At 41.7% G+C, this 19470-nt stretch overlaps 1 protein-coding gene across 1 annotated transcript in view; it reads left to right on the top strand.

The window, feature by feature from the left end:
- The first annotated feature begins 5744 nt into the window (after nucleotides 1-5744).
- RNF150 (ring finger protein 150) overlaps nucleotides 5745-19470 on the top strand; it is a 195472-nt gene continuing 181746 nt past the window's right edge. Inside the window, exon 1 of the mRNA XM_065405812.1 lies at nucleotides 5745-6204. Within this exon, the coding sequence (XP_065261884.1) occupies nucleotides 5745-6204 (460 nt within the window). The remainder of the gene's footprint in view (nucleotides 6205-19470) is intronic.

The following is a 19470-nucleotide window of genomic DNA, read 5'->3' as shown; positions in this document are numbered from 1 at the left end:
TTCAACCACTGGCGAAGATTTGTTGCACAAGTGTTGCAGCATATGTGTGGGGCCCACCTCTTGTCCTGATCTCCAATTTTGCAGCCAAAATAAAGGTGATAGGCTTTCTTAACCATAGTGGTTATACTGCGCTTTTGTGATGCAAAAGTCACTTCACCACAAACATAGCAGAAGTTATCTGCACTGTTCACACAAGTACGAGGTATCTCTGCTCACTTTGGCTAAACAGAAATGTGTCCCGTTGCAAAATCAAACAGTGACAAATAAGAGAGCATGACACTGTATGATTTCTAGAGCTGATATAGGGCAATTTGTTCAGCAGAGTGATGTAAGCTTCGTTAGGATTGCATCATCCATGACTTCTAGGAATAACATGATGCAATTCATAGCATGTATGACGCAATACCAGCTTCAGATTGCATCATTCATTATTTTGCCTAAAAAGCAAGTACTGTCCAAACCCAGTCATAGATTTATTCATAGATCCAGTCAAAATGTATTTTAGTCATTTCTGGTTTAAATTGAGATCCCTTCCCTTTATAACTCACTTATCCTCCGCCATTCCCAAGTCAAGGATCGTATATACTGACCCAATAGCATATCTTGAAAACTAGAACCAATCAACAATTTTAAGCATCATTTTTGTTCTCCGTGACCCAGAATTAGTAAAGTTTGACTACATTTATTTCAGAAGCATTTTGGCTGTAGAGCAGTGTAATCAACTCACATCTCAAACGTATTTCTGATTAAACAAATTCCTGATTGAGCTCCTGAAGTCTTTCACTGTAGAGCATTTTCTCTGATGCTGGAATTTTTTGTGTGGCTGTTCTCTGCACCCTCCTTCATTTTTCAACAGCCTTTTTAAAATGTGAACAGTAGAATCGGACAAAGTATTCCAGTATCATTTTCACCAATGCTGTGTAACAATATTCTTCAATTAATGGCCCATGGGCCAGATCCATCCTGGTAGGGCCTTCCATTTGGCCCACTGGGTTTTAGCTGTTCCATCCTGCTGGGAGATCCAGCTCCTTTCTGGGCTGTCAATGGCTCTTGTCCCTACACTCCCCTGATGGTCCTGACTGCAGCATCCCCACTGGCTGGAGGGACCTGGGGCAAGCTGGAGCCGGCTAGCAGGGCCCCCAGCAGGAAGGGGAACAGCTGATGCCTGGTAGGCATAACTAAAGGCCCAACAGGTGCCTCCAGTCACTGAACCCTTCTGCCAGGTTGCCTCTTTCCTTCCCTGGCTGCAGAGCATCCTCTGAGCTGGCAGTTGCTGGCCTGGGTGGAGTAGTGGTGCTCAGATGCGTGTAAGGGCGGAACCACTGCAGTCAGGACCACCAGGGGAGTGCAGGAGCTGGAGCTGCTGGGAGCCATGGGCCCAGCCAGAGCTGAGTAGTGGGACCATCCCTGGTCTGCTACTAAGAGCTGAGGGCGGAGCTTGAGCTGAGTAGCAGGGCTGTCCGTGGTTGGAGATGGAGCCAGGTAACAGGGCTGTCCTTACAACAGATTCTCCAGATTGGAGCAGGAGTCAGGGGAGGCAAGAATGGGACAGGCTCTGGGTGGAGTAGCCCCCGTGCTACTCTGGCTCTCCCCCAATTCCCCCACTGTCCTCTCTTCCTCCCAGCTCCCTGCACTCAAGCAGCACTAAGGAGGCTCCAGTCTCCTGCAGCTACTCCCCCCCCTCTCTTCCCTTGGGACAGAAAATGCTGATTACCCAATGAGCATGGGGGATATACTGTTCATCTGGATAATCAGGATTTTGGGTAAATTGAAATTCAGATAAATAGATTTTAACTGAACATGGCATGATGGTAATCAGAGGGAAAATATACCGAAGTGCATCCCAAAACTTGCCCCTGATGGGACTATCAGTCTGTATGCCATTCAAAAACCAGCCGATGTACAATCTCTGGCATGCATGCCATCAGTTGCCAATCCTTGTCAGATGGGTGAAGAATTTGTGTGCTTTCTCTAGGGAGCAAACACCTGAACAGCTCTTTGCTTCTCCAAGATTTGAACATTGCTTTATCTGGCCCCTCAAAAATAGAATTGAACACCACTGCTGTATAAAGTGTTTATTAATCTTAGCCAGTTATTAATCTGTCTGCTTTATTGATATTGTATAATGTGAAATTTGTAATGACTGTCATGTGGTACAAAGGAAACTGCCTTACAGAAGTTTAAGTAAATTACAGCTATGCAGTTACTTTTATCAACCAAAATTGTAATCTCACCAAAAAATTAAATTTTGTATGTTAAGACCTATTTTCTATAAAATCATGTTAACTGGCACGAAGTATATTCCCATCCTCTTATTCTTTTCCATGATTTTTTCTAAGACGAGACAACCTGTAATTACATGGGTCATCCCACTTACCCTTTCTTGAATATTGGCATAACACTAGCATACTCTGTCTTCTGAAATTTCCCTGGTAATCCAAGATTTATTAAAAAATTAAAGTCAAAGGATTAGTGATCTCCTCAGCCAACTCTTTTAGGATTCTTGGTCTGGACCTTTTGGATTAAAAATGTTTATCCATAGTCAATGTTTAACATCCTCTTTTTAGTTATTAATGAGCGGGAAAATACTTCATCATCTACATTTTGCCTTTTCTGCATCATTACTAACATTCTTACCATCTAGATCTAGTAAGGGGGCCTATACCATAGAAACAAAAGTAATTCTTACAAATATACTTTTAAAATCTCGGTCTTATTGTGCTTAGCTCTGCCAGGTCTGGATTTTTCCACTGATGTATTTAGCTTCCCTTATCAATTTTCTGTTCTTCATAACTTCTAATATATTGGTTGGTATATACTTCCCCTTTTTTCTATGTTATATCCTTTCCCCCTAATTAGTGCCTTCACTTCCATACTGAACCATGATGGGCTTCTACCCAAAATTGTTCTGTTACTTGATTGTGGATTTTTGGCCATCTAATAAAAGGCAATTTAGGTTGGACAGTAGGAAAAACTTCCTAATTGTCAGAGTGGTTAAGCACTGGAATAAATTGCCTAGGGAAGTTGTGGAATCTCCATAATTGGGGATTTTTAAGAGCAGGTTGGACAAACAGCTGTCAGGGATGGTCTAGATAATACTTAGTCCTGCCTTGAATGCAGGGGACTGGAGTAGATCAGTGGTTCTCAAACTTGGGCCACCGCTTATTCAGGGAAAGGCCCTGGGGGGCCGGGCCGGTTTGTTTACCTGCCGCGTCCGCAGGTTCGGCCGATCGCGGCTCCCACTGTCCGCGGTTTGCCGCTCCAGGCCAATGGGGGCTGCAGGAAGCAGGGCAGGCCGAGGGGCATGCTGGCTGCCCTTCCTGCAGCCCCCATTGGCCTGGAGCAGCAAACCACGGCCAGTGGGAGCCGCGATCGGTCGAACCTGCGGACGCGGCAGGTAAACAAACCGGCCCGACCCGCCAGGGGCTTTCCCTGAATAAGCGGTGGCCCAAGTTTGAGAACCACTGGACGAGATGACCTCTCAAGGTCCCTTCCAGTTCTATGATTCTTCTTAAACAACTCCCAATTTTTATTCACACTTTTGATCTACTCGTCTCCATTTTAGGAAATCAGCCCTTTTGAAGCACCACAGATATGCTACTGGTAGGGTATATCCTCTGCCCACATTGAACATAACCACGTAGCAACATAACTTAAAAGTCAAATACTGCCTTCAGTTTACATGCACAAGTCCCATTAAGTCAAAGGGCAACAGCAGAGTTTATCCACAAGAAGATTAAAACAGACCATATAGTTGACATGATGAACATATCTGTTTACAATAAAGAATAAATGGCCATTGCAAAGTATAACTTTTTCTCTTTATATGCAACAGATTCTGATCTCATTTGCATTTGAGTAGATACAGAATGACTCAGTTGTGGTTTAACACTTTTCATATTGGCGTGAAAGAAATCAGAATATTAACCACATACTTACTCCCTGTGAGTATTTTAATTCCAATTATTATCCATAATAAAGAATCAAAGTTCCAAAACATTGACTACAGCAGCTCCAGGATTTTACCCATTCCTTTTTTGCCCCGCACTTTATGCTTGACTCACCTATTTTAATAGATGTTGCCTCAGAAGTTCTATTGGGTTTTTTTAAGTTTCACATTAAACATTCTTTATATTTGTGTCAATAGTTGACCTACTTGTTTTTGTGTTTAAATCGGTTTATTGTGCACATCTGTTTTGAAACAGAATGTTTGTTTCCTAATGTATGCATACACACACCTCACTATAAATATACATACACACAAATGCTTCTCTCATTTAATAGCATAGCACACACTTGTTTATTGTTACAGACCCATATAATAACACAGAAATTCAATGGAGAACTGTCCTTTATTGCTTTCTTTTCTTAGGAACATCAGAACTGTTATAACAGGTCAGAGCGGTGGGCCATCCAATCTAGTGCGCAGTCTCTGGCAGGGGCTAGTAGCAGATGCTTCAGAGGAAGAGGACAGTGATCCCATTGAGGGTAGTTATGGATAATTTGCCAATAGAGAAAAATTCTCATGGGTAGCAGGCAGGACACCAAGTAAGTTAATTAAAATAGCAGGGTTCAAAAGATGATTTTTAAAGTCCCTAATCTTAAACTTCAATTTTCTCTCAGACGGTTTGATAGAGTGGTTTTCAACCTTTGCCATTGGTGGACCCCTAAAAATTTCAAATGAAGGTGCACACTCCTTTGGAAATCTTAGACAGTCTGTGTGCACACACCCCTCTCCCCCTCCAGTTGAAAGCCACTGCTCTAGGGGAGGGGTTCTCAAACTTTTGTACTGGTGACCCCTTTCACACAAAAAGCCTCTGAGTGTGACCCCCCCTTATAAATTAAAAACACATTTTTATATATTTAATACCATTATAAATGCTGGAGGCAAAGCTGGGTTTGGGGTGGAGGCTGACAGCTTTCGACCCTCCCCCCATATAATCTTGTGACCCCCTGAAGGGTCACAACCCCCAGTTTGAGAACCCCTGCTCTAGGGTAACAACCTTTCACAGAGCCTGGCTCAGACATAGTCCTTTCCCCCTTCCCCTCGCAGGGGTCCGCAGACCACAGCTTGACAGCCACTGCTCTAGAGTCTGGTATCTTCCCCTCCACCGGCTGACAGCCTGGTTCTGCCGCTGTCCCGCCTGTCTCCCAGCAGGTGGCGCTGCTGCCCCTCCAAGGCTGAGCGCCATTAAAGCACAGCCGCAAGAGCTCTTGACATCACACCAAAGCCCCTCCTGCACGCGCCTCCCCTACCCCCGCTCCCCCCAGAGCCAGCATCTCCTCTGGCGAGCCGCCTGCACAGCTACCCGGCGAGGGGGTGGAGCGGGGGAGGGCGAGAAGCAGCCCCCCCGCCAGCTGCCTATAGCAAGAACGCCTCCTCCTCAGCCAGCCGGAGCTCCCTTTTGAAGGGGGTCCCACAAGCTCCCGTGCAGTGTGTGCAACCACCCCCTGCCCCTGTAGGGAGAGGGAAGCGACCGCAAAGCCAGGAAGGAGCCCGAGGGGGAGGGGAAGAAAGGGAGACGAGGGGGAGAGAGCTACGGAGCAAGGCGCTAAGAGGCACGGAAAAGCCCCCAGTGAAATGCATTACAGCTGAGGTTACCCAGCCAGCTCCCACCCCCCCTCCCGTGCCTCGCACGGCCGGATCCCAGCAGCTGGAGCAGCCGCCGCCTAGCCCAGAGCAGGCTCCGGTGCCCGCTCGCACACGCAGCCGGGCCGGAGGCGAGGGGGGAGGCCGAGGAAGGATGGCAATGTCTCTGATCCAGGCGTGCCGCAGCCTGGCCCTCTCAACATGGCTGCTCTCCTTCTGCTTCGTGCATCTGCTCTGCCTGGACTTCACGGTGGCCGAGAAAGAGGAGTGGTACACGGCCTTCGTGAACATCACCTACGCCGAGCCGGCGGCCGGCAGCCTGGAGCTGCGCAGCGAGAAGAGCGAGTGCGGGCGCTACGGGGAGCACTCGCCCAAGCAGGATGCCCGGGGCCAGGTGGTGATGACCGTCTCCGCCCACGACCGGCTGGCCTGCGACCCCCACACCCGGTTCGCCGCCCCGGGCCAGGGCAAGAGCTGGGTCGCGCTGATCCCCAAGGGCAACTGCACGTACAAGGATAAGATCCGGCACGCCGCCGCCCAGAACGCCTCTGCCGTGGTGATCTTCAACGTGGGCTCCAGCAACGCCAACGAGACCATCACCATGCCGCATGCAGGTGAGTGGGAGCGGGGGGGGGGGAGGAGAGGAGCCGCCTCTCCTCACTTGGAGCCCCTAAGGTCTGCCCGCAGAAATCCCTGCTCGCGGGATACGCTGCCCGCCAGTCCGACGCTTTTAAGGCCAGTTGGACCCCTTCGTTCACCCCGCTCGTTAACAGGGACCATGCCTGCTGGTACCTGGTAGCCTGTTTGTGGTGTTACAGCCAGCTTCGCTCGCCAGTCTAGGAGTTTGGTGCTTTGTGGAGGTGGGGAAGTGGGGGACATTCTCTTCCCCAAATATCTGGGCTGAGCTGATAGCTGGGGTGGGCTGGACGGACCCTCTTGGTCAGTTTGTATATCAGTTATTCTTGCCAGAAGTTAGCTGTTTCATTTCTGCACAGAAGATAAGTGTTTTTCTGGGCACCTTTACAGGTTGTAAATACTCTTCTGACTGCTGCCATGGAGAGAAATTGACAGGTTGCCAAGACCGATAAATAATAACATTCAATCTGATGGAAAAGTTCGAAAGCTGTGAAGTTTTGGCCACTTTTGTGGATTTTATGGGACCTGTGGTCCCTTTAGAGGGCAGTTAGGCATCTGTAAGCATTTTGTTGGATCATTAAGATCCGGTGGCCCATGTCAGGCAGGGGCTGTGGGTGAGATTGAGCTCTTCAAGATGTGAAGGATAACATTGTTTCTTAATTACTAGGAGGTTCAGCAAAGTAGGGAATGCAGTGTCTACCATCATTTTTGCAATTATTTTCATCTGTGGGACCAAACACTGTGGAGTATCTGATTTTATGAAATACAGGTGCAGACATTTGTCTCAAATTTTGGTTTCTCATCCTTCCCATGTGTGCCTTTGATGCCTGGAGATGGGTGTTCAGGACTCAAAGAATTAATCAAATTGTGCCATGAGAGAGTCAACATAAACATAGCCGTCAGAAATAACAGCAAAGCCAGAACAAACACTGGGTTTGCTATATAATGAAAACATTGTTTTTATAAAAATATTTGTTTTGAAATTGTTGTTTTAAAGATCAGCTAATCAGATTTATTTTTAGGGACAAAGTCTTCTGCCAGGGGCCACTAGTCTCTTATGCCAAGAACATATGCCATGCAGACTAAAATGCCACCTATTAGCGGAATCTCTGGTTTGCATCCAGTAACTAATCATACCCAGCTCTTTCATGCCAGTTTAGTGTTGTTGGGGGTAAATTGGAACATGATTAGGTTACAAAGCATGGATATTTTAATTACATTTTTACGTTTTGCAATAAGCTAGCCAGGATGGATGAGAGGTAAAAGAATTCCTTGCATTACTAACATTATAATAGTGCAGCTATTGGACAGAACAGTTTGAACATATTGCACTCAGTCTTCTATGAAGAGATTAACTGTTTACTGGAGCAAATTCATATGCTTTTGAGATGGGTGGATTGGATCAGAGGAAGGTTTTTATTTTTTTTTTAAATCTTGATATTGCTTAGGACTTTTCATGGCTTTAAAATTAGAGCGCCTAATAGTTTTAAAACTGTTCTCAATAAACAGAAACTAAACCATATGCAGTTTAGGTTCTACTTCCTATTACTTTAAGTATTATTATAAGATTATTAATAATAAGATTATTTAGCAGGCAACATAATAGAAGCTTGACATATAGAAATATAAGCACTCTTAAAGTCATGCTCAGGGTATTTCAACACAAAATAGGATACACCATTTGTTCCTGTCTAATAAGTTTCTTTAAAACTGCCAACATGTTGGATCAATTAATGGCTTGCCTGTTTTTGAAGACTGTACTAAACTGTTTTCCCATCTAAATAGTGGTTTATTTAGAAACAGTGGAAGTAAAAAAAGTCTTCTAACGATTTAAAGGTTAAAGTCCAAAAGGAATGAAACAAATATTATTTATTACTGTTTGTGCCCTCTGCTTTCAGAAAAATACTAATACTATACCAGTTAACATTGGGACAGCTTCTTTAGTGTTACCTGGCACCTTTGCAGCTTATTCAGAAACTCTTTTTCAAGCACTGCATTGGTTTCCATTAGAAATGCTACTTTCTTAATCAGGAATACCCAGCCATGTGATTCATTTCATTTCAGCGTTTGGGATGGCAGAAACTTTTAAAAAACATTCTTATAAACTATGATCAGTCAGACCATTGAGGCCTTGAAGCTAATTTATTTTTCAAATTAAATTCAAAACTCGTTTTTTCACATTTTCTCAAAAAGCAATGAACATTTTAGTTTTGTGATGCTGAAAAACAGTTCACACTCTTATCTTAGGAAAACCGTGTCCTCTGCACAATTGAAACACAGAGGTATTTTAGGCCCAGGCCTATTAAAACAGAAGAAAAATAATTTAAACATAGTTGTAGGGATATTTTGCTATCTCCTAGGTCCTGCCTAGTTGATATCTGAGGAATTAGTGGAAACCCAGGGACTGATTTATCCATACCCTGCATCTGGTGTAATCATTAATACCAAGGCAAAGTGAGTGTAAAAAGAGTATAAAATCATAACTGCTACCAATTTGACTTGTTAGCATTTTACACTCACTTTACTCTGGTGTCAATGATGAGACAAGGTGCAGAGCAAGGCTGAACTGGGCTTTCAGGCCAGCCACATCTGTTGTGTGTGTTGCAAACACTAAACTCCCCTAGTGGGAAAATGAAAAGGTTCCACCATGGAAAAATGTAGAAACAGAGATGGTTTTGAAATGCAACCTGGAAGTATTTTAAAAGTCAAAAGAAATAGGACACCAATTTTTGTTGTACTTTATTTTACCCTTGTTCTTTTCAGTTTTTATATGTAAGGTCAAGTGTGAATTTTGACTTTCCTTATAGCTGTTACCATTTCCTGCTGTATAATGTAGTGGTGCCTGTCCCTCACTAACAAGAAAATGCTTCTAAGAAAGAGCTTTGGTTTCTTAACACATTCTCTTCTCCGGAATGTTTTGGTTTCTTTTCCCCCCATTGTTTTCTATCTCATTTCCTCTGCTATCATCAGTTTTTCTTGCTGCTTCTCTCCTGCCTTACACCCTCCCTCCCCCCCCCCCCCCCGGTCATTTCTGCCTGTCTATTCTCCATTCCAGTGTCTCTTATTTCCCCTTCTCCCAACTATTTTACCCTATTATCTCTCAACTCTTCCCCCCCACACCCAAAACTCTCTATCTTCTCTCCCTCTAATCTCTTGACATGAAAAGCATGTGCTGCTGCCTGTGCATACTGATGTCCTCTTCCACTGAGTGACTAAAATGTGTGTCTACTGTGCCTGCACTCTCTTCCGTAATTCAAGATAATAGTTCTCTGATATCTTTTTGCAGTTTCTAACAGATTTGAACTCATAGTTGTTAAGGTCATTCTGGTATGTAAGAGAGGTGCTTTGAAAGAAAACAGGTGTTGAATATGAAACCAGAGCCTATCATGGAGCTATTCCACAAACCCTGAGACTTGTATCTGAAAGTTTTTTAGTGCTCCATTGCTCCAGACAAAAGTTTAGATTTGCATTGAATTCAAACTCTATATTGAAATCCTCACTGTCACAGGCCTGATCCACTGACTTCAATGTGACTTCATTGAGCTTTGGAAGTCTTCCCACTGACGTCAGTAGGCTTTGGATCAGGCACCAAGTGAACACCACAGGCATGGCAACTTTAATTCCAGTGAAATGTGCAGAAAGACATGCTGATGATTTTTTATTTCCTGATATGTGGCTGATACTTAGAAATGAGGGACAAAACTTAAAATGCTGTTTAGTGAAAGTCAGGTATATATTTTAGCAAAAGGTGTCAAGTTAATGCTTGTTCTTATATTTCTTATATTTTTCAAGTAAATGTAGTTAATGAAAAGTGCCAGATTGATAGGCCTGGAGAGTGAAGTCCTCTGTGTACTCACAAAATTGGTAATACTCGTGCAAACCTACTTGATCTCTTTTTAATTTACCCTTAAAATTTGGTATTTGTTTTTAAAAAAAAGAGGGATTCAAAATCCCAGACCCAAACTTCATAGAGCTTATAAAGGGCCAAACCAAAACCCTAAATTCAAACCATCTTGAACTTGCGTGTTCAAAATTTGCATCCAAATCTGAACTTTCCCAGACCTAAGGAGTGTTTAGGTTTGGCCCTTAACGACTAGGTTGAGCTACAAATTCTGATCGGAATGTAGCTTTGGGGTTTTGTTTTGTGCCCATCTCTAGAATCTGAAAGACACAGGTGGTGATGAGCTTTTAGTACATTTTGATGTGTAAATCTCAAGATTTTTAACCTGTATTAAAATGTAATTTGAATTTCGTTCATATGTTCTTGGGTCATTGGCTACATGTCCATAAACCAAACCTCAGAGAAACAAGGTAGCTTTTTCATGTTTACTTGCGGAAATACAAACTTTCTTGAAAAAATGTCAGTACTGGTGCTAGCGAGACTCTCAGTATTTGCGTTGTAAATTATGAAGATTTTATTAATTGTCTTTTAATTTATATTGGTCTGAAGTGCAGTATAGAAGCTATTAGCTGGAATGTGCTTACTTTTCATTTAAATAGTTTTTTTAATTATGGGAGAGCAAAACATCTAGAATTTCTGCTAGGTTCAGAAGCTTTTATCACTTCTAAATAATGAACTTGTATGAAAAAATGTGTTCATTAAAAGAGATTTTTCCAGGATGGTAATCCATAATGTCAACTAGGCCTTTGAGTGTCTGCCCCGCCCCCCATTTAAAACGAAATAGCAGTTGTTTAGGTTTGAAAAGTAGCTAGCTGCTGTGCATAATTTTAATAAAATATTATAATATATGGCAGTCTATATAGATAATTCATATTCTATACCTAGTATGAATAAAATAAATCCAACTGAAATCAGCATAATTTACAGTATTGAACAAATGTCACAATGGGTTCTCTGGTGCCCTCAACATTGTGATATTGCATCTGAATGCCTCACAAATTTTGATCCAATCATCACATTTATTTAGAATGTTGTAATTGTTCTGAACAGCACATATACAGTACATGAGTCAAGTAGTCTGAATTCCACTGTATTCAGCATTTATGGTACATGTCATCACTAATTTTTAGTGGCATGTTGTAAGTGGAAAGCGACATCCAACTCTCAATAAGAAGGAAGTGCTTTTTGGATTTTTGAAATGGCTGTCCTGTGTTAGTAATGATTGTCAAAAATATTCTGTCTTATAATAAAAGCAGAGTATTATGATTATTTTCATTAAGAACCTGGGGTGAAATCCTTGTTCCATTGAAGTCAATAGCAAAACTGGCAGTGACTTCAATGGAAGCAAGATGTAATCTCTGGTCTTCTGTTCTGGAGTCATTTTTTCTAGATCACTCTTTGGAAGCAAAAGTGCTTCTGTCCCACACTCTATCAAGGTCTCTACCCAGCTATTTCTTTTAACGTGTTTTAGAACATACAGGTTGAGTTATTTTGGACTAGTAATACACTTTCTCCTGCTTCCACCTATAATCCTGTATTGTATTAAAACTAAATTTTAGGGCTTGCACCGATATGCAAATTAGATTTCACATACATGATCTGTAGAACAAAAGTACTGTAATCCAAATACTATATACAAAAATACCTTTTGTACTATCATTAGCATACTAACAGGGAAAACTATGGCTCGGTATACCATACTTCAAAGAATTTTTGTGAATATTTTTCTCAATACTGTAGTTAAAAGCCTGGAATAAGTATTTGAAATTCTCAGTCTTCTTACTATAAACAGAATTTTCTTGTCTTTAGATGCACTGAATGCTGAAGAGAAGGTTATTTGTATTTATTATTTAAAAAAACAGAATCAAACACGCAAACTATGTTTTTAACTCCTATGAAGGCTGTGCTTAAACCAGCAAAGTAAAATATATTCAGCACATATAATAATGTATACTGTGTGTAGGGTCAAATTTTCAGCCAGCTTCAGTCAGTCTGTGATGCCTGTTCAAAAAAAAAATCATGTGCATCTTTGGTGCAAATATCCATTCCTGCATGCCAATTAAGTGATGTCCCAACTACCTGATTTGTATGCACAAATGCCCATTTTCACATTCAGATAATGGCATTCACATTTTTTGTGAGTGCAAACATTTATGGACCTATTTCAGGGGACACAAACAGAGAGACTGCAGTTGAAAATGTATCCCTTTACTGAGTTTGAGATTTAATTCAATATTGTATTTATTTTTATTTGTTGTTTTTACAACTGACCTTAAACATTGCAGTAAGATAGTTATTTATGCTCTATGTGTTTTGGGTCTGGATTTTAAAGCTTCTGCTGGATTTTAGATAGTCTATTGAACTCAGTACAATTATTTGTGAGAATAGTCACACTCAACATTTTATATATATTTAATGTATTTAGGGTTGGATTTTCAAAAGCGCCTGAGTTAGGGGGATAAGTTCCATTGGCTTTCTGTGGGAATTGTGCTCCTAAGTCACTTAGGGACGTTAGAAAATACTTACTTTAATGAGCACTAAAAGTGGGGTCCATAATGCCTGGCTTGAGCTAAGCATAGTGCAAATAGGCACTGTACAACCTTTCCTACTCAGTTCCGCCAGTGAACCTCACTCCTGACTTACAACTCTGCTAGTATTCCAGTTTTGGGTTTCTCTTTAGCAGAGACTGTCAGTTATGTCTAATTGTGAGGTGTCTTTGTGATGTAGACAGCTAGTGCCAAATTCATCTTTGTGTAACTCAAAGGGGTTCGAACAGGGATGAGTTTTGACTATGGAGACTAGGAAGAGAACACCAGACTAACTTTAATCACTACTCTATGTTCCCTGAGGTGAAAAAACTACTCCTTTAATCTACTGCATCCTCGGCCCACTATGGATAAAATTCATTGCTCCAAGTTGCTCAAACATTTTTCCCAGTTTTTCCATAAGAACGGCCGTACTGGGTCAGACCAAAGATCCATCTAGCCAAGTATCCTGTCTTCCGACAGTGGCCAATGCCCGGTGCCCCAGAGGGAATGAACAGAACAGGTAATCATCAAGTGATCCATCCCGTCACCCATTCCCAGCTTCTGGCAAACAGAGGCTAGGGACACCATCCCTGCCCATCCTGGCTAATAGCCATTGATGGACCTATCCTCCATGAATTTCCCAAGAAAATGGATTTTTTTTCTGACTTATTGAAAACTTGCCTCTCATTTTAATTTGAATCTTTTATCTTACACTTATGTTGTGAGCACCTGATCCAAAACCCATTGAACTCAATGAGAAGATTCTCACTGAGTTCAATGGGCTTTGGATTAGGCCTTGAGAGAGCATCTGGTCAGTTCATTAAAGCAGTAGGTTCACTGAGGTATAGTTTGTAACTTTTATTGACCAAACTTTACTAACTGATTGACTTCTTTCCTCCTTTTCACCCTCCCGTTATCTGAGGCACTGTGCTAGCTGTTGTTCAGAATCGTACTTGCACAGTCGCTAGGTTCTGTGTATTATATATAGTTTAGCCAAGAGAAATCGCTTCCTTTTAAATGAAACTACATTAGCATTTGTTCTAACCTCTTGTCATTAATCTAGTACTCCATTTTGGTATACTGGCCTTGAGAGGATGGCTTACAATTACAGCAGTAGTTCATTATTGTTTGTTTGTTCTAGTCCCATTGGTATTTTGGCATTAAAATGATATTTGCTAATTAGAGTTGTTATGATATTATGGCAATGCAGTCTGTCACTATTGTGTTAACACAGATGCAGCTCATTAACTCATGCAGATATATGTCTGCAGTGACTCCCCCCACCGCCTCCCATTTGCAGTACATCTCCGTGCGTTACCACTGGAATGCTTTAACAGAAGAAACAAAAATGAAGCTGCGTAAAAGTTGGCACTCGGGGGGGGGGGGGGGGGGTTGCTTTCCTTATAATAGAAAAGGGACACCATTTTCAAATGTCACAAAAGGACTGAATGAGTCCATTATTTTGCCCAGTTGGTTTGCCAGACAATGTAGTGCATTGTCATGCAAGAAGCCTGAGTTTCAAATGACCTCTATCTCCTTATACCCTGAGCCAGCCTTGTGAAGACTCATTATGAGGGATAGCCCTGTTTAATGCTTTTCCACATTCCAATACCTTCCACTTACCTGCACAGAAACAGTATTCATTTCAGACAAGGCCTATTTCTGACCTCTCAGCTGTATCCAAGTGCTGGGTACTTGGCTGCTTATTTGGTACAGAAGGAGGGGTACAATAAAATCATTGAATCGTAGAAAAGACCCATTAGTTCATGTAATCTGTCCCCTTGCTAATGCAGGATTGTTCCTTAGAGTATATAGTCTAGTGCTTTTACAGCTTATTTTTTATATAGCATCTTCTATAGAAAAGTATCACAGGACTCTTCAGAGCCAGTTACAGTCTATATATACACCTGGATGATACTGAAACAAGAGATATTAAAAGTAAGAGGCAAGTAAGCCAGAAGTAATGTGTGTAGGAATAATATTTCATTGTGGTAACATCCACATATGAATGCTCTTGGCAGATACAGGCAGTGGGAAAACTGAAGTAGGGTACAAAGATCCAACAAAATCACTGTTGTGCAATTTCAGGGGAGATTGGGGGCTTAATAAGGCAAATTGCGTAAAACAGAAGAAATAAAATGGGATATGATCACTCTGGAACTGTTGCTGGGTGGGAACCAGATTTTTCATTTAGTGGAAAAATCTACTATTTCAAAACAAATTCTTTTGTGAAACAGAACAAAACCAAAAGGTTTCAAAATACTCCATGAAAGAAAATTCTGAAATAAAATTAATTTCAGGTTAAATATTTTTGATAAAATCAATTAGCTTGATTGAAATGTCATTTTGAAACAGAAAATCAAACTATTCCATTCCAAAACATTGTTTCAACCTTATAAAAAATTCTTTAACGGTGAAATTTTGTTGAAATCAACATGTTTCTGTGAAATGTTTGGCTTTTGACAGATCTGCATTTTCTGATGGGGGGGGAAATATTCCATTGGAAAATTTTCTGTTGAGCTCTTCCTGGACCCTATATTTAGCTTAACGTATTATCCTCTGCCTTCGGGATATTATTTTATTAGGTGCTCTCGTCTCAGTGTGACACATGAGGCAACCCCATCTTTCCACCTCCATCTGTTTATTGCCACGTTTCTTGCTCCATTATAGTCTGTTTCCATGACAGCGACATCTTTCTCAGTGGTTTCTTATGTCCTCTGTTGTCTTCCACCAGCTGGTATCCAATCAAGGGCTTGTCTAGGAATATTGTTTTCGGGCATTTGTACAACATGTCTCCAACCCACTTCAGCCTTATTTCTCAAATCATTGTATTTGCAGTGTGCTAGTCCATCCTTTATAAAGCATTGGTGTTGGTTACTTTATCCCACTAATGGATACCAAATAGATAGAATGCATTAAGAATCCTGTTGTGAGTTTCTAGCATTTGCCTAGTTTCAGAAGCATATAACAATGTTGGTATCACAGTGGCCTTGAATAACTTTGTCTTGGTTCTTGTGTGAATCTCCTTATTTTTCCAGGTATTTGTCCATCACAAAAAGGCTCTATTTCTCTTCCCAGCTCTTGCTTTCACCTCCCATTGGAGTTGGTCATTGGCACTAATTGTGCTTCCAACATATATCCTAAGTTAACCAAGATGTATTCTTCACTGTTGATCACATATGCTGCATCATTGCTATCTCCTCTTTCAACAATCACAACTTTCGTTTTCTTTTGGCTGATGCTTAGTCCATTCTTTGGTTGCCTCACATTTGATGATAGTAGTGGTGTTTTGGGGGAAATGGTGGTCTTCTATTCAGTATGCTGGGTGGGGATATCTGGGAGCAACCCTCTTGCCCCAGTTACAGTAGATTGGAAAAACTTTATAAAGGATCAGTTTTCTGTGAGATGACTATATTATGCAACTATATTTTACAAAAGAGGCTTTGCGATTGCATTGTTTATATTTTGGCTTCTCTTCAGAAAATTCCTTTAGTTAGGCTTTTGAAAACTTTATTGAAGAACTGAAGGGAAATGGTGAAAAGAATTAACCAGTTTGTTGATTTATTGCTGTTTTGCATTTACATTTGAAAAAAGTCTTTTGATTCTCTATCTCCAAAAATGGTCTCTAAACTCTCAGCCTAAGCGAAATTAAAAAAAAAAAAAATCACTTTTCAGTTAGAAATAATAGAAGTGCAAAGTCATGAAGGGTTAAACTGTGGTCCGGAGAGTCAGTGTAGGAGGGCATCTGTTGCACTGTTACATGGAAGGAAGCATTATGTCTGCATAAAACATGATGCCTCCATGACTAGAGTGAACTGGGTGAGCAGTGGCTCTTGCTACACCTTTTAAAAAGTGTGGTCTTGTTGTTTGCTATTTGTATTACCATAGTGGCTGAGAGCCCTATCATGGATCAGGACCCCATTGTGCTAGACAAACACAGATCAAAAAGATGGTCTCTGCCCAAGCAAGCTTACAATAGAAGTATAAGACAAGAGTCAGGCTGGGAAATACAAGGAAACAGTGAGACATTGATCAGAATGATAGGCAACGGTATCACCAGTGCATCGGCATCCTAACCCTTGTCAAGTTTTATGCAGGCGTCACAGCAAGGAGGGTTTTAAAGGAGGAAAATGAGTTCTGGAGATATTTATGGGGAGCTCTTCCTAAGTGTGAACGGCAGCATGGGAGAAAGCATGAAGGTGCTTGTTTCAAAATTTAACACATGGGTGATGGAAGCAGGGATTAAATGTCAACATCTGGATAACAAATGAGAGTGTGATAGGTAGGGTAGGGATAGGCTGTGAAGGGCCTTGAAAGTGAAGACAAGCAGCTTATGTTGGATGTGCTGAAGAAGGGGGGAGCCAGTGGAGGTGTGACATGGTCAAAGTGATTATTCTCCTAGCCTATCTTTGAAATAGAGGTTTCACTTTCTTTTCCCTCCTATGCAGACCAGTCAGCATTTGCTTGTGTGCTGGAGGAGAGACTGAACTATGCCACACAACACACAGTCATAACCATTCTGGGGCAGTTGGCACTGATGGCAGTACTAGCCACCTCCCTTCATGCTTGCATTCCATGGTGCCTTCAGCTCTGTTATGGCTTTCTCTGATGTTGATGTGCTAACGGAGGCAAAAGGGTTCCCTGCATCCCCCACATTGCCCTACTCCTTTAGCACATCTTTATAGGCCCAGCCATAATTTGGTTTTGAACATTTGACTCGTTTGTGGTGTAGCATTATTTCCCATCATTCTCCTTACACCTTGAACTTCCTCCCTATCTTTGTGTTCTTGTTGACTTTCCTATTTTCATTCAAGTGTCTCCTAAAACATATTTCTTTTGCAGGTCATTGCACCAAAATCCCACCAAGTACTATAGATATTTTAAAAGAAGCACGTGCCATTTGATGCCTAGACTTTCAACCTTGTGCATTATATATCTTTAAACTGTGTTTGTTTTATTTATTGCTTGATTTTTTTTACAATCCTGGTCAAAACACTTTGTATTGCTTGTTCTAATATTTACCATCATGATCATGTTGAATGTGTCTGTGATTACACCTGGGGCCCAATCCTTCTTCCTAGTTGGCGCAAGATTGGGCTCAAAAGCCTACAGTCGGTGCTCTTTCTAATTTCATCCTTATGTACTTGGCTCAATTGAGATTAGGAATAAAATATTTATTCAATAAACTGATTTAAAAAAAAAATCAATGTGTGAAACACTAGAGACATGTTCTCCCTTTAAGATTTTGCATCTAGTTGTTGTTCCAATCAATACCTGAGTAATTAATTAAAATTCTCCATGATCAAAGTTCCAGCTTGGGTGGCTAACCTTAGGGCAGGTCCACACTGGGGCGGGGGATCGATCTAGGAAACGCAACTTCAGCTACGAGAATAGCGTAGCTGAAGTCGACGTTTCCTAGATCGAACTAAATTTACTTACTGCGGGTCCACGCGGCGCAGGCAGGCTCCCCCGTCGACAGCGCTTCCTCCTCTCGGCGAGCAGGAGTTCCGCAGTCGACGGGGGAGCGCTTCTGGGATCGATCTCTACCCGCCGAATTGGGCGAGTAGTGTGGACCAGCCCCCAGTCTCTGCCGGAGCTGCAGCATCCACACAGCTATTTTTAGCACTCTAGCTTGAGCCCCAGTAGCACAAGTCTGTCTGCCCAGACTGGGAGACCTACTCTTACAGGCATAGACATACCCTTACAGGCTTCACTTACCTGTTTTAAAAAAAACCAAACAACCCCCAAAAACATTTCCTGATTTCTCTGACTCTGCAGGTGGTCTATAGGAACATCCAGGAAAGATCTCAATGCTTTTATTGCCATTGTCTATCCCAACTGTCTGCTACCCAGACACTATTTCTTTTTCTCTTGCAGTGTCTTGCAGTACTACATGTTAGCAATATATTATCCTTCTGTGTGGGTTGTGTGGTTTTTTTTTTTAATAATCCCTTCAGTAGACTGTGAACAATGGCACTTTAAATCTCTGACCATTTTTCTATTGCAACTGTGTCTTTTTTACAACAATACCTTTAAACCATGAAGATCGGATACAGCTGTCTCATTATGTACACTCCTTGGGTTTATATAGAATGTTTAGCTTTCCCCTCTCATACCTTTTTAAAAAGTTTGATGCATTCTCACTGTCTCACAGTTTTACTCAATTATATCTGACTTCATAAGCTAGGCAGTCTCCTTTCCCACTAATCCTCTCCTTCCCACATCTATAAGTAATCTCTCATCTCCCTTTAAGTGAATCTTGACATGTCCATATATTCTGTGTTTGTCTTTATTGTTTATCTACCGTGTCATTTTCTCTCTCTCCTTTTTGGTCTTTTTCTCAGTCTCATTTTTTTTCTTCCTCCTTCTGTAGTCACTCTATGTGCTCTGCAGTTTTTCTTTTTCTCCCTTTTTTACTTCTGTAATTTCTTCATTGCTCTCATCTGTCCTACATCTTTCTTTTCCTCATTCATTTAACTGTGAGCTCTGTACTTCCATTTCCTCTCTTCTTGTTCTCTCTCTCTCTTTCTCCCCCCCCCCCCCCATCCCTCCAGCCAGGTTAACATCAACAACCAAAGGCTAATGCTTTATACGTGGAGCTGTCTGTAAGATTGTGTGAGCCTAATCTTAGTCAGTTTCCCTTTGCAGCTGATTCTAAGTTTAAAGAGCTTCTGTTTGCTGCTGGTGGTGATACTGATTGATGATTTTCTCTTGGCCATGGACATGAGCCATACATCCATATTCATGTTAGTTACTCCTGGGGGAATTCTGCGCCACTGTGGTGTGCAGAATTTTGCAGAATTCCCTGTTTCACC

Source organism: Emys orbicularis, chromosome 5 (genome assembly GCF_028017835.1).
Source record: "Emys orbicularis isolate rEmyOrb1 chromosome 5, rEmyOrb1.hap1, whole genome shotgun sequence".
NCBI lineage: Eukaryota > Metazoa > Chordata > Testudines > Emydidae > Emys > Emys orbicularis.
Note: the sequence above shows the minus strand (reverse complement) of the source record. Positions and strands in the feature narration are given on the sequence as shown.